The 21434-nt window shown below is 40.8% G+C and overlaps 1 protein-coding gene across 1 annotated transcript; it reads left to right on the top strand.

Moving 5' to 3' along the window:
- Positions 1 to 19973: 19973 nt before the first annotated feature.
- On the top strand, positions 19974 to 20456 carry LOC141618638 (uncharacterized). Its single transcript, XM_074435731.1, has 2 exons — positions 19974 to 20294; positions 20400 to 20456. Exons 1-2 carry the CDS (start codon positions 19974 to 19976, stop codon positions 20454 to 20456), a joined length of 378 nt encoding a protein of 125 aa, XP_074291832.1.
- Positions 20457 to 21434: the final 978 nt, after the last annotated feature.

The raw sequence follows: 21434 nt of genomic DNA, 5'->3' as shown, positions 1-21434 counted from the left end.
GTCAAATTGACATTAGAAATGGATAGTAGGTAGTGTTAGGAACATAACCATGTATTTGTCTCGAATTTTTGTTAAGTTTTGAGCCTTTGAGTGAAATTTGAGACGGTTTCACAGCTAAACCGTAAATTGCTTCGAAAATAGCCTTAGGATTGCCCATTTGCGATGAAACTTGATATTTGGGATCCTTGAATGATGGGTAAACTTTCTACCATCTCGGAATTTTGGTTTGTGACAGCTTTTTCAGGACACTTTTTAGGGCATAATCGCAGTTATAACGAAATGCTGCCGAAATTTCGACTCGAACCCGAGACTAGGCTTCAAATTAGGCTTGACTTGACCTAAATTACCACATGAGTGGTCGGGTTGGTGGGAATATGGCCAAGGATGGCAAGAAAAGAGCGATTTCAGGGCTTCCGAAGGCTCGAAAATCCCTTAACCAAGGCTTGTCTTCATGTGACGCGGCCTAAATTTGCTTTAATGTTGCAGGTGATGAGGCTTCTACTTCTGGGAGGGCTCCCATGGAGATAGACGTTGCTACTGTCGAGGAGGCTTTGGAGCAGGCCTTCACCGCTGCGGTGATGGCTGCTGGGGACGGGGTCCATGAGGAGGAGGAGGCCGTCGAGGAGGAGGAGGCCCCGAGACGGGCCAACGTCGGGCGAGGAGGTCGCCAGTTGAGAGGTGCTCCTGCGTGGGCTGAGACTTGGGAGAGCAGGCACCTGGTGTGGGCTGCAGAGGGTCACCTGTCCTATAAGACGGTGAAGAGTTTGGTAAATAGGAATTCACTACTCATTACTCATCCTCTTTCATTCATTTGTTCAAATTCCTTTCAAATTTTATTCAAAACTAAAGATAGATTTTGTTTCAAATCACGATAGAAGGCCGGGAACATCAGGTCGTTCTCGGGGTACATGACAGCGATGGAGCACTACGAGCGGCTGTCGGCGGAGGAGCGGGCCATGATCGATCGTGGAGCGTTCGGTCCCTTGGTTCAGGTCTGGAGGGCTATCGCGAAGAGGAAGTTGCGGGCTAACCTTAGCCTGGTCCGCGCTTTCTTGGACCGATTCTGGGATACGACTTCCACGTTCCACATGCCTTTCGGTGAGGTGGGAGTCACTCTGGAGGACTACGGCATGATTTTTGGTCTGCCATGCGGGACCGAGGAGGTGGAGTGGCCCGAGACTGCCATGAGGGCGGACTCGGCCGAGGCGAGGAGATTGATCGGCTGGAACTTGTCGCCGAAGGCTGTCACAGTGCCGTGTTTGATACCCAGTTCCTACGTTCGAGACTACTTCGCGGGGAAGACCCCGACGCTAGTGACGATTGACGGGAGGGCAAGGGCTCCTCCTCCCTGTACAGCTGAGCAGAGGGCTCGTTTGTGGCTCTGGTGGTTTCTGTCTTCGATTTACCTCGGAGACAAGGGCGAGAGGCTGTCGACGAAGCTTCTTCCCTTTCTTTCTGACCTGAGTTCCCTAGGGCGTTGGGACTGGGTCACTGCTGGTTTTGCAGTCCTCATCCGCTTCATGAGGGCCATGGTTCGTCCGGAGTTGATGGAGAAGGGGACTTCTCCTGGTGCTGTTGGAGCTGGACGACTGTTGGAGGTATGAACCTTCCTTTAGACCAAAGTAAATTCCTTTTCTTTATCAAATCACGAAAGATTGTCATTGATTATTCTGCTTTACAGGCCTTGGTGTACTCCTACTTCCCGAGCCTCGCGCCCAGGAGGACGGAGCCGCTGGAGAGGGCCTATCCCGTGGTGAGGGATTGGGTGATGTGCCGGACGAGGAGCAAGCGTTCTTCTCACAACGTCTACCGGCGGGACGTGAACGCCCTTCACCTGAGCAGCGTGAGTATCTCACCTATATTCACTTGCTTCTTATATTTGCTTTTAATTGATCATGGGAATGATCCCTTTTATCTTGTCATAGTAGGTGGCCAGACCTTGGGCGGAGTACGCTAGAGCGCCTCCTTTCGTGGCTGAGGTCCTTCGGCCTAGGAGCTCGAGCCGACTGCTGTTGAGGACGTCGATGGGTCCTGTGTGGTACTTGGGCGAGCGCTTGGCTCGTCAGTGCTCTCGGGACGCGTTGACGGTTCCCGTCGATCCTCCTAGGACGATGTTTAGGGAGCCTTCTGAGGCTGAGAGGGAGGCGGACTTATCTGGTGCTAGTGGTGACGCTCTTCTTCTTCCTGGCGAGGACTACTCGGCGTTCCTTTACGGGAGGTTGGCGTACTGGACGGTAGTGGTGAGCATCTTTTACTTTTCCTCTTGATTTGATTTTGAGATTTATGATGAAAGATCATCGATTAACGAGAACCATTTGTCTTTGTAAGAGGTTGAGGCGGCGGGCATCGAGCCCCCAGAGTACCCCGAGACCCTCGAGTACACTGACGCGATCGGGAGGACGACGATCTCCGAGCTGCGTGACTTTGACGTAGCTATGACGGATGCTGGCCTGGACGATTGGCAGCATCTGATTCGGAGGGTGAGCCTCTAACTTGTATAACTTTTGTGTAAGAACACATTTGATTGAGTTTGTTCAATTATTGAGAATTTATTTTTGAAAATGCAGGTTGCGCCATCTCGGTTCGTGGCGTTGTGGAGGGTGGCCAACCGGCTGCGAGCTACTGCCGTCGAGGCACTTGTCGGCGGTCGAGGTCGTCAGGTATGAACCTTACACCTATTTCCATGGTCGATTTTTTTTGATTTTCTGATTTTGCTTGAATCGATTGACATGAGCCAATTTATTGTTTATAGGGTGACCGTGGGCTGGAGCGAGAGTTGACCCAGTCTCGGGAGGAGACAGCTCGCTTGTTGAGGGAGCTCGAGGTTCGGGACGCCGAGATCGCCGTTCTTGCGGCGAGAGTTGCAGAGTTGGAGGGCGCCCAACAGTAGTTTTGTGTAGCTTTTTTTTGTTTGTTGACTGTATTTTGTACATTTGTATATTTGGACCCTTATTTTGAAAATTTTCTGGACTTTGTTTGGGGCTCGAGCCCCTAGTTTGTTGCACATTTCCTTTGTTTGGTGTATATACGACGGCCTGAGTGCCTTTGTTGCTGGGTTGTGTTGCTCGTATCTGCAGGTTAGTTTTGAACAGGTTTGGTAGATGACGGTTTGTGCCGTCATGCTGCCGAAATTTACATAGAAAACACGCAAAGCATACATTTTTATACATATGGCCTTAATTAGCGCAAAATGACTGACTCAAAAGGATGCAAAAATGCAAAAATTTCGTCGGAAATGACCGGACGGTAGGGAGGGTTACCCCCTAAAAAAAGAAAAAAATAGAAATCTATAAGTTAGAAATGTAGAAATTATGAAATTGAAATTAGTATAGAAATGCTGGGATTTGGTAAAATAAATGAATTAAATGAGAAATATTAAAACGAAAATTATTCTCTAAAATGATGAATTAAAATTACTTCCTAATAATGAAAATATACAAATGTGATAAAATAGGAAAATGTCGATGTCGCCTTGAAATGCGTGCCCGCGAAATTAGGAAACCTGAAACATGGTAATCTTCTCTTATTTACCAAAACAATAACCCGTAGGAATAGGAAATTATTCGTCATAGAATTAGGAAAGATCCAACGCGGAAAATCACAGAAGTGAAGTCAAAGAGGCGCGACATGAGTCGCGTCCCTTTGAAGAGGCGCGGCCCATGCTGCCTGTTCCCAAGACGTTCTGTTCTGACGGATTTTTGGAAACAGAAATTAGTATAAATAGAAGCGTCGATGGAGCTTTAATTCGCACAATTCTTCCGTCTCTTCTTCGTCTATTTACATAAAATTCTCAAAAGAAATTTTTCATCATGAATACTTTGGAGATCCGCTTGAAGGAATGGACCAACGAATTTTCGAATATGGAGAAGCATGATATGGGTGCGTATAATTTTGGGTCTTTGTTGAGTTTAAAACTCATCAAGGTTGTTAAAACTTTCTTGGATGCTTGCCTTGACTATTGGGACCCAAATTACCATGTTTTTGCGTTCCCTGGAGGTGATATATGCCCATTTCCTGAAGAAATTGCTGCTATTGGTGGATGGGATCCCGAACATTTGCCTGCCATTCCTTCTACTTCGCAGGGGTACAAGAGAAAATTTAGAGACTTGCTTGGATTGACTAGACTTGAGGTTGACCGTCTAGTTACCTCAAAAGGCGTGAGAATGTTGGACTTCATAGATCGATTCATCAACAGAGTCGACCCCACCGTTTCCCATGTTGCTAGGCGGGGGGCATTTGGCTTTTGTTTGTTGCATGTGTATGTCTTCCGAGGGCATGTTGATGAAGACTTGAGAGGTGATCCCCGTCTTTTGGGCCTTGTTGAGCAGATGGAGCTGCGCAGGAGCCCAGCTTGCTTATGCTTAGGGGAGATTATTTTGGGTTTGGATTGTAGGAAATCCAACCGCGATCTACCGTATTTGGGAGGTCCCGTCCTTCTGCAGGTAAAAGACGTTTTTTTTTTTTTTTTTTTTTTTTTTTTTTTTTTTTTTGATGTCTAATACCTTTTTTGGTAGGTTTGGCTTATGGAACGGCTCGATTGATCGAGCCCCGGTTCATGTGCTTTCCTATCATGCCCGCTCGATTGCGATGAGGACGAGGTTGTACATGGTGGACTTCACTCGGGTCTGTGATTATTGGAAGAACAAGCTGAAGAGCGATGATGGCCCGTTGATTAGGTGGGTCGTACCGTGGTGGCACCTCAAATCCGTCACTGGAGTGTCTTCTTTGGATCCTACTAGGTCCGTGCGCATTCCTGGATTGGAGTTTATGGTGTGTATCTTCCCGGAAAGACTGATGAGACATGTTGGTCCGAAACAGGCGATCCCGAGGCTTGATACCGTCCCTTGATCGCTATGGCGCTTACTACGAGAGAGCAAGAGAGTGGGCCATTAAATGGGCCCAAAGAAACATGTGGTTCTTGAATTTCTCTGCCAATGCCTTGTGGGTGTCGGATTCTTATCTGAGATGGAGAAAGGCTACTACTCCGGAAGAGCGCGATCGACTGAGGAAACGCGAGCCTGTTGACTACAAGGTGCGCGAGGGAGAGAAAGAGAAAGAGAAGCATCTGACAGAGGGAGAAGAAGAAGCCGGGTTTCAAGTTGTTCATCCTTCAAAGAAACCAAAGACTACTCCTGTCGCGGAAATGGTGATTGGCAAGAATGGAAAGGCTAGGCCTCGAGAAAGACCGTTGGTGATTAGGTCTGAAGTGGCGCAAGAGCGTCCGACTCGAGGTCGTGACAAGAAATATGATAGGAATGACAAGGGCAAGGGGAAGATGGAGGAATAGCCCGAGTCTTTATTTATTATTTGATTATTATTATTTTGTTGTTGTAATAAAAAGGTGGGGTTTTTAGAATCCTAGCCTATTCTATTTTTATTATGTAGCATACTATTATTATCAGAAAATGAATGAAATAAAATGGTTGAATGATTATGAAACCGTTGTGATTTTCTATCTATTATTCTTGTCGAATTTTAAATGCAATGTAAATGTCCTTCTATTTACATTTTTGATATAATGGGTTGAATCCTGTGAAGGAGTGCCTACGTATTCACTTAAAGAAGTGAAATCAAACCCCTGCGCGTAGTTCGAGTAAATGTAAAAGAATAATTGTTCTAAGCAAGAGCTTGTAATGAACGTAGAAAATAAGCATGAGCTTTTGCTTACTCTGAAGGTGCGAATTTAGTTTTTTTGATGATATGAGGATGACAAATTTGTCAAAATGCAAGAGCACAGTGACATTTAGCTTATTTCAGCTTGGCCAGGGGCCGTTTATTTAGTGCCACAAGAGCGACACGTGGGGTTACGCGAGGCGCGTTTTTGTTCCTATTCTAGGCATAGTACCGTTTTAGTTGGTCAAGGTTTGTTGGGTTTGAAAACTCATTCCCGTCTAGGTCTGTGATTCTAACCGCACCCCCTGGGAGTATGGATTTGACTAGAAATGGTCCGGCCCAATTAGGTTTGAATTTTCCCCGTGGGTCGACAGGTAAAAGAGCTCTAACCGATTTGAGTACTAAGTCTCCTTCTTTGATGTTTCTTGGCCTAACCCTTTTGTTGAAAGCTCGTTTGATACGTGCTTGATATGTTTGGACATTATGTAAGGCGCGTAGCCTACATTCATCCAGGAGGATGAGTTCTTCATATCCATCCTTCTTCCAATCGGCTTCCGGAATTTGACTTTCCAGTAAAATACGCAAGGATGGTATTTCTAGCTCAACTGGTTGTACAGCTTCCATGCCGTATGTCAAATAGAAAGGAGCAGCCCCAGTGGGCGTCCTGACAGATGTACGATACCCCCACAAAGCAAAGGGTATCTTGCTTGGCCAATCTCTATAGTTGTCAATCATTTTCTTGAGAATTGTGACAACATTCTTGTTTGCCGCCTCTACCGCGCCGTTAGTCTGTGGTCTATAGGGCAAAGAGTGGTGATGCTTAATCTTATATTTGGCTAGCAATTGCTCGGTCTCAGCTTGGAAATGTGATCCGTTATCACTAATGATTTCATGTGGGCAACCATATCGACACATGATGTTGTTTTGTATGAACTTCGCCACATTCTTAGCTGTAAGACTAGTGTAGGAAGCCGCTTCTACCCATTTGGTGAAATAGTCGATTGCTACTAGAATGAAACAGTGACCTCCTGTTCCGGCTAGGGTTATCTTCCCGATTATGTCAATTCCCCATGCAGAAAATGGCCAAGGGGATGTCATTGTATAGAGTAATGAAGGAGGGACATGTTGTACATTCCCGAAGATTTGGCAATTGTGGCAATGTCTTACATATTTGATGCAATCGGATTCCATTGTGGTCCAATAATACCCTAGACGTGTGATTTTCTTTGCCATCATGGGCCCGCTCATGTGAGGACCGCATTCTCCGTCGTGGACTTCTTCCATCACCTTTCGTGCCTATGAATGATCAAGGCAACGTAGGACTACACCAAGAGGTGTTCTTTTGTACAATTCTCCTTGCATGATAACGTATTGGGAGGCTAGTAGGCGTATAGCACGTTGTCCCCTCTTGTACATATCCGGTGGATAGGTACCATTAAGCTTAAAATTCAGGATTGCTTGGAACCAGGGTTCCTGCGTGATTTCTTCTTCATCGATGATTTTGTGGACGTAAGCCGGCTCTGACCGTCGTTCGATGCACAAAGGCATTTCCATCATGTGATCCGGCATATTAATCAGAGATGCAAGTTTCGCAAGAGCGTCTGCAAATTGATTTTCTTCCCAAGGTAGGTGTAGGTAGGTTACGTGATCAAAGAATTGAGCGACTTGGTCTATTCTAGCCTGATAAGGTGCGAGGCTTTCACTTCGGATTTTCCAAGATCCTGTAACTTGGTTGATGATCAGTGATGAATCCCCATGTACTCGGAGGTTTTTAATGCCTAAACTCACAAAGCTTGTAGTCCAATGAGACAAGCTTCGTGATTCTCGCATTGTTTGTCACCTCGAAGTCGAGTTTGACAGGAATTGGTGTATGCTCGCCTTCAGGAGAAATGAGCAACACTCCTATTCCGAATCCTCTTAAGTTCGATGCTCCATCAAAGTACAGGTCCCAGGAGTCTACATCAGTTTGGAGTATATCCTCGTCTGGAAATGACCAAGTATCTATTGTTTGTGCGTCATTGATAGGATTTTCTGCGAAAAATTCGGCGACGCGCGACCTTTTATAACTTTCGGTGGCACGTATTTGAGGTCGAATTCGAGAGCATCGGGTCCATCTTGCTAGACGTTCGTTGAGGACGGGTTTCTCGAAGAGGTATTTGACTGGATCCATTTTGGAGTATATTTTGACGGAGTAGCTAAGCATGTAATGGCGTAGCTTCTTCGTTGCCCACACAAGAGCGAGGCATGTCTTTTCGAGTTGTGAGTATTTGCACTCATACTCCAAGAACTTCTTACTAAGGTAGTAGATAGCTCTTTCTTCACTTCCTACAGTTTGAGCCAACATGGCACCCATGGCCGTTTGATTCTTGTGAGATATAAACCAAGAGGTTGATCTCGTTGTGGTGGCATGAGCACTGGTGGTTTAGCCAATATCTCCTTGATTCGGTCGAATGCCTTTTGACAATCATCATCCCACATGGTGTGGTCTGTTTTCTTGAGTTTCTTGAAGATAGGCTCACATATCATTGTAAGTTTCGATATGAATCGACTTATGTACTGAACTTTTCCCAGGAATCCTCTGACTTCTTTTTCTGTTTGAGGTTGTGGCATTTCGATCAAAGCTTTGATTTTGGAAGGATCTATTTCTATACCTCGTTGGCTAACAACGTATCCCAGGAGTTTGCCAGATGTTACCCCGAATGTGCATTTCTAAGGATTGAGCCTCATGTTGTACTTTCGTAGCCTTGCGAAGAACTTGCGAAGGTTCGCAATATGTCCCTCTCTTTCCTTGGATTTGACAATCATGTCATCTACGTATACCTCAACTTCTTTGTGCATCATGTCATTAGGAGTGTAGTTGCGGTGCGTTGATATGTAGCTCCGGCGTTGATCAATCCAAACGGCATTACCGTATAACAATACGTTCCCCATTGGGTGACAAAGGCGGTCTTATGCATATCTTCCATGGCCATCTTGATTTGGTTATATCCCGCATATCCATCCATGAAGGATAGTAACGCGTGGTCTGCAAAGATTGTCCACCAATATATCGATGTGAGGTAGATGGAAGTCATCTTTTGGACTTGCTTTGTTTAAGTCCCTAAAGTCAACACAAACACGGATTCTCCCATCCTTTTTGGGTACGGGTACTATGTTAGCTACCCAAATCGAATACTCGGAAACTTTGATGAACCCGGCTTTGAATTGTTTGTCAACTTCTTCCTTAATCTTTAGAGCCCATTCTGTTCTCATTCGTCGAAGCTTCTGTTTTTACAGGTTTGAAACCTGGCTTAATCGGAATCCTATGTTCGGCGATATCCCTGTCGATCCCTGGCATGTCTTTGTAGGACCAAGCGAAAACGTCTTTGAATTCATTTAGGAGGTCTATGAAATCGGCCCTTTCGGTAGAGCTCAAGGTAGTCCCTATCCTAAGTTCTTGGGGTTCTAGTTCGGTTCCTACATTGATGGGTTCGGTGTCCTCTATTACTGGTCCCCCTTCCCCTTCTTGTAGTATTTCTTTGGCTACGTAGGGAGGTATTTCGATCGAGTCTGGGTCTTGGTCATCCTCCGTATCATCGTAAACAGAATTGCACTCAAGATAACACAAAGAGTAAGCAGAACCTGATTTATTCATATCAAAATTTGAGTAAAGTTGAAACAAAGAAGCCAACTGATCCATGGTCAGCTGGCAAAGGACATGGTTGGTTGGGGCATTTCCCGAACTACTGTGACTATTCGAGGCTAAGCTAGGAGAAACAAAGGGAATGGGGATGACGACAGGAGTAGACTCTCTAATGACTCCTCTAGACTCTGACTCTGACTCCGACTCTGACTCGAACTCATCGTCTTCTGGTTCTCCTTTGAACATCTCTCCTTCTCCAGTGGTGAGCTTGAAGAGTCTTCCTTGATTGTTGGTCCCCTTATTGATTTTCTCCATCCTTTCTGCTGTCTTGCGTTGGTTTCTGTGATTAACGCGGTGGGGTTGAAACGATCGTCTTGAAGTATCATGGTAATGATCTCATCCTGCGCGGCCTTAACGAATCGATCTTCTCCAAACAATAGGCTAACAGCTTGCTCGTCTAAGCAAGGTGCTTGACGGGTTTTGACGGTAGGAACCGTTTCTGGAGGGATAAAGTAGCAATCGTGAAAGATCTCGATTCCGGCTAGCTTCCTTTCGAGATAATGCCAAGGTTCGGGAAATCCGTGAAAGAGTTCTAGACTTCCTTCTTGAACAAAACACCCATTTAAAGTAGGGCGATAGGGTCGCATTTGGACACCTACGTGCTTACGGTTTTGGACTTGGGCAAGCATTTCGAGAACCTCCTCTTTTGTGGGTTTGTACCCTAATCCCAGTGGTATCCTCGTTGAGTTGCCTTCCTTGTATGGTGCGAAGGTGTTTCTTCGAGTAGGGTTTAAAGGCATTCCAGGGAAGTATCCCTGGGTTTTGAGTATGTGGTTGACCACCAAGTTGGAGTAGCGATTATAGTATAAGGGTGCCAATTTGCTTTCTATGACACTTACACTTTGGAAGCCCCCAAGTTCGTACACGGGATCCGCAAGGACTTGATTGTTTGACTGTTTTTCGATTATTGCCTTGATGGGTGACGAAGTGATCGTCACTACCTTGCCATTTAGTGGGATCTTGATCTTTTGATGAAGGGTGGATGTTACCGCTTTGGAAGCGTGAATCCACGGCCTTCCCAGAAGTATGTTGAAGGAAGCTTCGATGTCCACTATTTGGAAGTTAACCTTTCGTTCGATTGGCCCTGTGGCTATGGTTAAGTTAGCAAGTCCTACCACCTTTCGTCGTGTACCATCATATGCGCGCACACCTTGATTGGTAGGGGTCCAATCCGACTCTTTCATGGCTAGCTTGTATGCCGTTTTGAGGGGTATGACGTTGACTGCAGAGCCATCGTCCACCAAGGTCATTGGCACATTCTTCTTTAGACAAATGACAGTGATGTATAGAGCAAGGTTGTGACCAGCACCAAAAGGTGGCAAATCTTCGTCCGAGAAAGTAATAGGATTACTTAGCTTTGGTGATTCTTGGAAGACCAAGTTGACTACATCTTCAGGAGTGGAGTTATGTGCTATATTTAGTTTGGCCAAAGCTTGCAGTAAAGCTTCGCGATGTGGGAATGAGCTTGCTATTAATTGCCAGACTGAAAGATCAGCCTTTGTCTTTTGTAATTGCTTGAGCAAATGATCAGTGGAGTCCTCTTCGTTGTCACTTGGTGTGATGGCGTTGGTTGGACCATTTTGAGTAGTGCTTTGATATGGACGACCCGAACGAGTTAGGTGGTCCACATCTTGGTCTTCACCATTTTGGATTATTTCTTTGACTAGGGAGTTTTCAATGAGATACTCGTCCTCGTCATCGTCGGCCCAAACTCCATTGATTGCAGTTAGTTCCCTCATTCTCATCATATCACCTTCTAGTCGTATGATTTGATCAACTAGTTTATCAACCACGGTGATTACTTCTTGCATAGTAGCATTTTGAGAGAAGATTAGTGGCACATATTCTTCGGGTGTTGCATTGGGATCGCGTAAGGTTGTCACCACATTTTCTAATGAGGTGTGAGCAATCTAAGTTAGATTCATCACTTGTGATCACTAAAACTCCAAGAGGATTCTGAGTGTTGTTGGGCTTTCCTCCAGGGGGTATTGGTAGTCGACCGTCCTCAATCATGTCTTGAAGCACGTTTTTCAACTTGTAGCATTTTTCTGTGTCGTGCCCCTTGCCCCTATGGTATTCACAGTACGAGTTCTTGTCCCAGAATTTGGACTTTCTTTCGGGTTCGGGAGTAGGTCCAATGGGTTGGAGTTTACCTTGCTTCATTAACCTTTTTAGAGCGTTGGAGTAAGTGTCCCCAAGATTTGTGAATTTTCTTGGTGGGGTACTTTTCTTGGATGGCTCGAGAAGGTTAACTTCATTGGTCTTGCTAGTAGAGCCGTATGAACGACTTGTGGACCCTTGATATCCTCGACCTACCGTTTTGGACAAGAGTCCTTTACGGATGTCATCTTCAATCCTTGTCCCTAGTACGGTTAAGTCCTTGAAAGTTTTGATGTTTTGGTATCTCAAATGATTGGCATAGATGGGTTTGAGATTGTCCACAAACTTTTCCACAAGGGTATCCTCATCCGGGCGTTCAACTAGTTGGGTGCTAGTCTTCCTCCACCTACTTAGGAAGTCGGTGAATCCTTCTTTGTCATTTTGGGTAATAACCTCTAGAGTACGCATGTTGACTTGGATCTCGGCATTATCCGCATATTGTTTAGAGAACTCGATTGCGACGTCTTCCCAAGTAGCGACCTTCTTGTGATCTAAGGAGTAGAACCATTGCTTTGGGATAGTGTCAAGAGATGAAGGAAAGATCCTTAAGAACATCTCGGGTTTGATGCCTTTGATAGACATGTAATCCTTGAAGGCACGGATGTGGTTCAAAGGGTTCTCGTGTCCCTTGAACTTAGGGATATCCGTCATATTGAAGTTAGTTGGCAATTTGGAATTGACGGCCTCATACTTGCGATTGTTCTCCCTATAAATGTCATCCCCCTTAAGGTACATCAATTGCTCCTCTAAGTATTGGAGTCTTTTCTCACTCTGATCATCCCCATGGGAGGATTTTCATCCTTGGATTCATTGTCAGAGTCACGTAGTACTTCACTTTTGTGAGGAGGCAACCTTCCCTCTACGGCATAGATACGGCCTTCAATGAGTTCAAGGCGGTCATAGACTTGGTCTTGGGTGACTTGCATTTGGGCTAGCGCGGCTAGGATTCGATCATTACCATCTTGAAGTTGGTGGAGGTTTATTTCATCACTTGATCCGGGCATCTTGAAAACTGGATAAGAGATCGGCGACGAATCAAAACACGATCGACCATTCTAACACACTTGCTAAAAGAAGAAATGTTTTGACTCGTGAAGTGGGTGTGTGCCACTTGTGTTGAGTGAGCTTTGAAGAAAGACAAAGGTTTTTTGAAAATGTGTGTCCTAGCCAACTGTGGTGTAGTTGTAGGAGTGGACTCGAAGTGAGGTTTTGAAATGGGCTTGTGGCCCGAATTTTGACACGACAAACGGACAGAGTTTTGACCGGATCTTGCGCTAATTGGAAGCCTATTTCGAAATTTTGTTTGAAAATGGGTTTTGATTTTTGAAAAAATCGTCATGGTTTTGTTTAAAAGCGGTGATCACGTAAGGTACAAACATTTATACAAGCATTATAACGGGATGCTGAGTGCATTTAAAAGGGTTTTGGTTCAAAAGGTGGGTTTCCATACCGAACCATCAAACCCGAAGTCTGTGGAGAGGCTCGTACCAAACAAGAGTAAGGCCGATTCCTAGTTCATTTCTTCAAGTAGTGAAGGCCCTTGATACAAACAAGAGTAAGCATCATGGTATGGATGACGTCAATCGCTATCCATCCTTAGGCCCAAATAAAAATTAGGACCATTTAGACGGGACGATTGGTCGAATGGGTTGGGTTGGGCCTAGGAAGGCCGAATAAAACGGTCTAGGAAGACCGAGTTATGAAAACCGACAATTGTCTTGTACAAACTATTACCTAACCTTGTTCAAGTTTCACCCTTGCTACACGTAAGTGTATCTTTCCCCAGCGGAGTCGCCAAACTGTGGACAGCGGGCCGCCCACGGGGGCGCTTGGGAGGAAAAGAGGAACAAGCGTTTGCATTTTTGGATGGAGTCACCACCAATTTTTATGGGAAATTAGAACCGTTCGAATACCTCGTGTCATGTCAAGACACAAAGTAGTGACATGAACACTAAGCAATCGTTACCCTTAGCATTCTATGTCTAGAATGACTCTCGTGGATGCCAATGAACACGGGTGTTCACAGATATCTGGAGTAAGGGGTGAGGGTACATATTAGGAAACTCTTTTGATTGAACACCTAATCCCGCCCGCCTCGATAGCGGCCTCTACTAATGATTAGGGGAGTTATTCGTACTTGATATATCGTCGGCTATATGCATGCAATGCAACATCCAAGTTTTAATCCTAGCATGTGAGAATTAATACTAAGTCAGTAAACACGTAAGTAGCATTCAATTGGGTCGAAGTAGGATTTAATGCTCATTTACATGTGAAACATACAAGCAATAAAAGAAATACAATAATTATAAATTACAATAATGAAAATTACATTAATTACAAAGGAATAGGTGATTTATGTCGAAAATACCTTTAAAATGGATAATTTGGGAAAAAGAGACAAAAGAAAGAATCAAATAAACTAACGAACAGGAATTAGCGTGATATTACGGATAATAGTTGATTAATACGTAAACTAATTAAACTAGGTCAAGGCAGAAACGGAGTTCAGGGACAGAACTCAGCCAGGAACAGGCGCAGCAGAGCTGCGTCCCTTGGAATAGGCGCGGTAGACGCTGCGTCTGTTCCTTGGCTCAGTTCTGGCTGTGAAGCCGTAACTGCAAGCCATTAATGTTAATTGGTGAATTTAATGATCGATTGGTGATATTTACTCGGATGAAAGTGATTAGCATGTCTATTTAACATATGGATGGGTCGTGAAAGCAGTAAACATGGATGACATGGAATTATGATGGATTAATATAAGATGGATTAATGATAGAAGTGAAAAAAATATTAACAAACTAAACAAATTAATTCAATTAATTAGGTTAAATACAATGGATTAATGACGAATATATGATAGATATGACAAAAGACAGATGAAAACTATATCAAAGACGAATTCCAGAAACTCAATATTGATGAATTGAATCTCTACAACCCGGAATTGAATTTAATGACGAAAACCCGCAAATATTGGATTATTAGGGATTTAAGTCGGATTTGTGATGATTAAAACATAATAATGATGATGAATAAAATACGTGTGAGATGATAAACTATCATGATGAAGAATTAACACACAAACGAAACAAGAGAAAGAAACTTGACGAATAACAGAGGACGAACGAAGAAGAAAGGAAGCAGGAACTGCGGCAGCCTCAAGAAGAGGCGCAGCAGGAACTGCGCTCCTTCGAAGAGCCGCAGCAGTTGCTGCGTCCTTTCCCGACGGTTATCTACTGGAAATCCGTAAAAAGAGGTTTTAAAGCATGGTTTTAGAAATCGGTTTTTCGACATAAACCTTACAATTGTGATGATACAATAAATAAATACAATAAATAAAAGAGAGATTACACCCTCAGACTTACATGTTGACGAAACGAGAAGGACTAAGATATCGATTAGTGATGCTCGACGCGAATGTAAAGAAAGTGCCCTCGTAAGAGGAAAACGATTAAGTTAATTAAGTTGATTGATGTGTAGTTGGTCAAATTGGTCGGTCATGCAAACGGGGAGGCTGGTACTCAGAAGGATCCGAGCTTACGTGGTCGAAAGTTCAAGCACGTAGACGCCAAAAAGTAAGAACAAAGTTTAGAATGCAAAGGGAGAAGAGAAGGGCGGACACTCGCGTGAGAAATATGAGGAGCGAAGGCTCCTATTTATACTAATCACGTGGAGAAATTAGGGTTTCGGAGACTCTTTGGAAGTGAATCTCGGAAAGATATGAAAAAGATACGATAAATACGCAGAAAAGGACCTGGGAAGAAGCGCAGCAGTCACTGCGTCTCTTGGAAGAGGCGCAAAGACTCCGCGTCCTGTTCCCAAGGGGTTTCCTCCTCCGGAAGAAAGATTTCCGTGTTTGAGTTATGGTAGGACGGAAATAATTCGGTTTTCCTTAATATCTTATGTGAATATTACGGAAATTGTTTGCCAAAAGATAAAATTTATGAAATATGGAATAGAAATATCCGAACATTCCGAACATTCGACTCGGGATTTAACGGTTATCGAAAAATGGAGACGGTTTTAGGCCCGACTCAATGTACTCTAATTATCACAAAACGACCGTATCGGGACGTAGATGACAACTAAGAGGTAGACATTAATATTTGAGCAATCACTTGACGATAATCTTACGAATTGTCACAAATCGTTCCGCGTATCAAACATGCGGCCCAATCATCACCGGGTGGTTTGCGAGAGGTGCAGAAATGAGGTATCTACAAATACCCGTCCCTTGGGATTCGACCTTTACTTACCCCTTTAGTAAGAGTAGTTTGTGAAGTTATAAATATTGTTTTGGTTGGTAGTTTTTGATGACGAGTTTAAACCGGACCAAAGTTTTAGAAACATGAGACAAAAACAAAGCAAAAAGAAGTGTAGGAGACTCAAAATGGAATAGGTCAATACTAGTGTTAGCCATCAACCCCGCATTGTGATGTCCTCCTTCATGTCATGTCAACCATAAATTGTCGCTAATTGCGACATCATCATCATCTACCTCCATGGTGTTGGAGTATGTGTCCTCAACAGTAGTGCGATCACATATTTAAATCTCGTAATAAAAATACATAAGGGATGATATATTATATAGTCAACTGATCAACATTAATCGGTAACGATTAGTTGACTTGAGTTTGACGTTACTGTCGTTTGACGGTGGTGATCAGTTGATCCCTTGAGCTCACACCTATAGGATAGAACTCAAATTATTAACTGATCAAATATATTTGATACAAGTTGATCAGTCCCTTATATTTATATATGTATATTTGATATATAAATAAATATATATATATATATATATATATATATATATATATATATATATATATATATATATATATATATATATATATATTTAGTTGTGTGAGTTTGTTGAAGTCGAGTTTAGAACTCGAGTCAACACAAGTTTATTATTCAATTATGCGATGATTGACTAATAAAATTTTATATCTTTTTTCTAATATGATTGAATACGATTTAATTTAATAATTAAATGTTAATTCGTTAAATTAATCGAGGTTTTGTATTTTTAGAGGTAGAGTTTATTTTTTGATTATATTTACAAAGGATTGTAAATTAATTTAATTGGACATTATAGGACCCATTGTATATTAGTATAATGACATAATTATCACTTAAGAGTTAAGTGTATATTAATTATTAGTTTATATTATTTAATTATTATATGATCAAACTAATGTTTATTTATATAAGATGAATATGTATATGATTCTTATATTTGTGTGATAAATATTACAAAATCAAAATGGTCCATTTTATACACATGTTGGCCGAAAATATTATGTTGTTGGACAACATTTTATTTTTGTCTTTTCTTTAGTCATCCACTTGCATGTAATCATCATACTACTTGCTTGCTTATGACAAAGACCTACTCTAATGTAATCATTACCTATTTTTGCATGGATTAAAACAAGGAAAAGTAATTGCCCACTTGTGCTAAGGGGGTGTCGGTTTTGGGAGCTTTTAAGAGCAATTTTTATTGCTCATTTTTCCTCATTCTTATCTTATATAAACATCTCTCTAAAAACACACAACAACCATATTATTCTCTAATTACTAAGGTAGTAATAAAAATAATATTAAGGGTTTAATTTCTAATAATATCTAGTTAATATTATTTAGGAATTTTTGGGTCTAATCTTGGGTGCAATCAAAAGGAGCAACTTCTACACTTGAGGTTGGAGGATCATCCTTATATTAATAACTCAAGAACAAGGTTGGAAGGAGTCCTTTCTTGTGCCCTTATTTCCATCTTTTCCAATGTAAGGAAAACATTATTTTCTCTCTTTATTTCTTGTTATTTTGTTTGCATGCAACTAGATTCTTATCATCTAATTTATCTAGTAACTTAGATCTATATTAGAAGAGTCTAATAAGCGGGTTAAAGAACCTAACAATTAGTATCAGAGTCTTGGTTATTTCATGTAAATCATTTTATTGGTTTTTTACGAGTTATTAGATGACTAAAATAAAAACCGGAAAATTTTTGTAAGTATGAGATATATACAAAATTTTTGATGCATGTATACATTATGGTCCTAAAATCTTTTAGGTCATTTTAGATGGTTTATGGAAGATTATTGCTCATTTTTATGATTTTTAGTATAATAATAACCTTTTAATGAGTAAAATGATGGTTTATTAACTAAAGATAGTTAAACTTATAATATGACCATAAAATTTTAATATTATCTCACATGCAAATTTTACTTATTATATGCAAAATTTGAGATTAATTTGTCTGCTTTTGCATGATTTATGATTTTAAAGGTTAAAATTGGATGAAATCGAGATTATATAAGCAAAAATCGCTAAATTAATTTATATGGCATGAGAAAATTATTTTAGGTTGAATTTATGTCCTACATATATGATGTAAAGCTGGAAAATTGATTATATTAATTTTCGTATGATTTAGATATTTTATTTGATAAAACTGATAAATCGCAACTATTTTTTTCTGTAAATTAATACAAAATTTTTTAACCCATATTTTTGACATTATGAAGGTCATGTTCATATTCCATAATGTTCAAAATTTAAATTTCAAATTTTTAGATTATTTTAATTAAATTTGGATTTATTTCATAAAAGTTATGGTAAAAGGGTTAAATATGAGCTATAATGTATAACCAAGTTGGATTATTGTCAAATGTTTTCGTTAAGACTAATTTTTGAGTCCTAAAACAGATAGGATAATTAAATTGGGCTTAAATTTGATTTAAGTATTAATTATTGATTTTTAATAAGTTAAATATCACGTATTTCCATAAAAACCGAGCTATATGCGATATAATCTAGTAAGGAGATTTGGCACATTCATTTTTCATGTTTGAATATATATATTTTGTTGCATATTTTAGGGATGAATGTCATTTAGATTTATGTATTTTTTTGAATGATGTAATTTGTCTTAGTATGGCTTTAGTTTTTTAATCGGTATTACCTGTAATGTAAGGGAATATCGATTTGGTTGTAATTTTTTGTGATCTCGCATCACCGTTTTATAATTTAATAGATTTAATTTTATTACAAATGTATAATAGGATCAGCTATGTATTTCTTTATTATTATTTTGTTATCCCGGCGTTTCCTAAAGACGGTGTCATTCGGAAAGGAGTTCTGATCAAGACGCTGTATCCTTGGTAGGCGAGCCACATGAAGTTCAAGGGACCAAAGGAGTTGGTTTCCGAATTTGTAATAGATTATTATTTTTTTTTTTTTTTTTTTTTTTTTTTTTTTTTTTTTTTAAGGAAGGCCATACTAGGAAATTGCTTTTCTTTACATGTTCTATTTTATATGTTTGCATGCATGCCAAATCGCCAAAACATCTCATGCATTTTTATATCGAATCATCGGCCTTGTCAATTAAGTATCGATAGATCACTAATTTAGTTCACTTAAAAGAGATAGATAATAAATTGACAAGACCTCTCACATTTTAAAAGATTGAGACTTAGCCTTATCAAATAGTAGGAACTTATGAATCCCAATTTCATTAGGGGTACAATACGGTATTTTACTATACCGGGGTGCTTTCTTTTTACGTTGGGTAAGTGGGGTAATAAAATGTTATTACATTTCGAAATTTGGTTGATCTCAATGGAAGTATTAGAGGGACCGTTGTCTCAATAGGTCCGGGCTAAAGATGAACTTAGTGTAATTTCATCGACCGAGAGTTTTAAGTGTAGAATCGGTTAAGTGAGTCAACCCACCAATTTATATTAGTAAGGATGTAGAGGGCCCGTAGGCTCACAATCAAGTTAATATGAATTTGGGTCTTGGAATCATTTATATAATGGGGAGGAGGTCATTATATAAATGCTAAACTTGACTAATATGTTTACAAGTCTTATTTACGATAAACGTTAATTTTTCCTTCATCTCATATTTTGTAGTCAATTTGATTTATCGCAATGGCAATGTCTAACTCGTCCGCACCACCTCTCACTACTGTTTCATAGCTTCGATCCTTTATGGACCATTGCAAACTCGAAAAGAATGGTTCAAATTTCACCGATTAGGATACGCAACTTTGCTTAGCCGCATAAGGTGATGACAAGCTTCAATACCTTACCGCGACTCCTCCCGCTACTCCTAATGCTAGGTCATCAACCGCGGTTAGGGAGACCTATGAGACCTACCAAAAAGAATCCGCCGCGGTCAAGAATGTCTTGATTTTCTCCATGGAACCCGATCTTCAAAGGAGTGCCATAAAGATGAGCACCGCCTATGAAATCTACACTAGACTTGTGACCATGTTTTCACAAGCTCCTAGGATTATTCAATATAAAGCGACTTCCCAATTCTTTGATCTCAATATCAAATAAGGACAAAACGTGAGCCCTCATGTGCTCAAAATGATTGAGCATGTTGAGACCCTCAAGTTGCAAGGGTTGATATCCCCAAGCAACTAGTGATTGACCGAGTGCTTCATTCCTTAAGCCGAATTAAGGGCTATGTTAGGTTTAGGGTAAACTATAACATGCAAAACTTGAAAACCGATCTCCATGAGTTGCACAAAATGCTTGTGCAAGCCGAAAGAGATATGGGGCTTAATGCAAGAACTAGCAAGGATGTGCTCAACATCAATGCAAAGAGTAAGGGACAGTTTAAGAAAAGTGCTAACAAGGGTAAAAAGCCCACTCTCTACAAGGGTAAGGGGATAGCTATTGAGAATAGCTCTCCCAAACCCAAAAAGGGAGCAACATCCGATTATAAGTGCCATTATTGTAATGGCATGGGCCATTGGAAGCGCAATTGCCCCAAATACTTGGGAGACATCAATGCTGGACGTGTGACTCCAGTAGGTAATATTTCTTCCAAAATTTTGTGTTATTGATATTATTTTTCCAACTCAACTTTGTATTGAGATACTAGTTGTGATTCTCACCTTTCTTATTGAATTTAGGGCATGAGAAGAGTGGAAAATCTTAGCAAGTATGAGAAGGATCTCCAAGGGAGCTAAAAGTAGCCGCCGCATAGATGAAGACCTATGGACTTGGCGTAGCGTTTTATTTTGAATATGTCATCATAATAGTAGTTATGTTGTGACATTGTCTAGAGAACTTATTTTGTTTCCATGTTAGACGTGGAAATTTCTTTTATTTTGCATCTCCGAATAAATATTGCATTTTGTTTTAAATGACTTGGCTTTCAACCCAAGTTATTTCGGTTTATGGCATTTTAAGTTCAAAGACATCTTTCCTCTTTCTCTATTAATATCTATAACATAAAATGAATCGACTCAACTCAATCGATCACATTGAAAGATGATGATTTGTTCAAAATGGTAAAGACCTAAGTTATGAATTTGATTCCCACTTAAAAGATTTATGGCACCATGTCATATCTTATGTAATATAAGATCAACTGATTGAGAGTTAAAATGAGTTATTGAACTCATATTTGGGGATTTGAAATCCAATGCTAGCATGAGTTGTTTAAAGCGAAAACGCGCAATATAAATCGCAAACGAGACTCCATACAAGATATGGAAGGGATTAGTCTCTAAAATAATAACATATCTTAATATATCACTCAAAGATAACATGTGCCTAATGCTCCTTCGCATTCATAAGAACAAAATTGTTTATAGCTCATGAACCTATCTTTTTGGAAAGTAAGTGTATTTCTAAAAAGATAAAGTGGGAGAAAATCGCTACAAACTTATTTTGTAGAATAATGACAAGAGAATATGTTCTAAAAGTCATGCACATGTTATAAATAGAGCTGCTTTTGGAAAGTAATAGAACTATGATCTATCGAGTGGTTGTTGCTAGTGATCCAAATCGGAATTGTTGCAAAGAAGTCTTGGTTTTACAATCCGTGATAGATTCTATACGCAAAACTAAAAATAATTACTTTAAGATATTGGTCTCTTTGAAGTAAAGCCTTCAAGTATAGAATAGTGTAGATGAACATGGTGATGTTAACCCAATCAAAT

Source organism: Silene latifolia, chromosome X, assembly GCF_048544455.1.
Source record: "Silene latifolia isolate original U9 population chromosome X, ASM4854445v1, whole genome shotgun sequence".
Taxonomy (NCBI): domain Eukaryota; kingdom Viridiplantae; phylum Streptophyta; class Magnoliopsida; order Caryophyllales; family Caryophyllaceae; genus Silene; species Silene latifolia.
The sequence above is the reverse complement of the archived record's forward strand: the minus strand, read 5'-3'. Positions and strand labels throughout refer to the sequence as shown.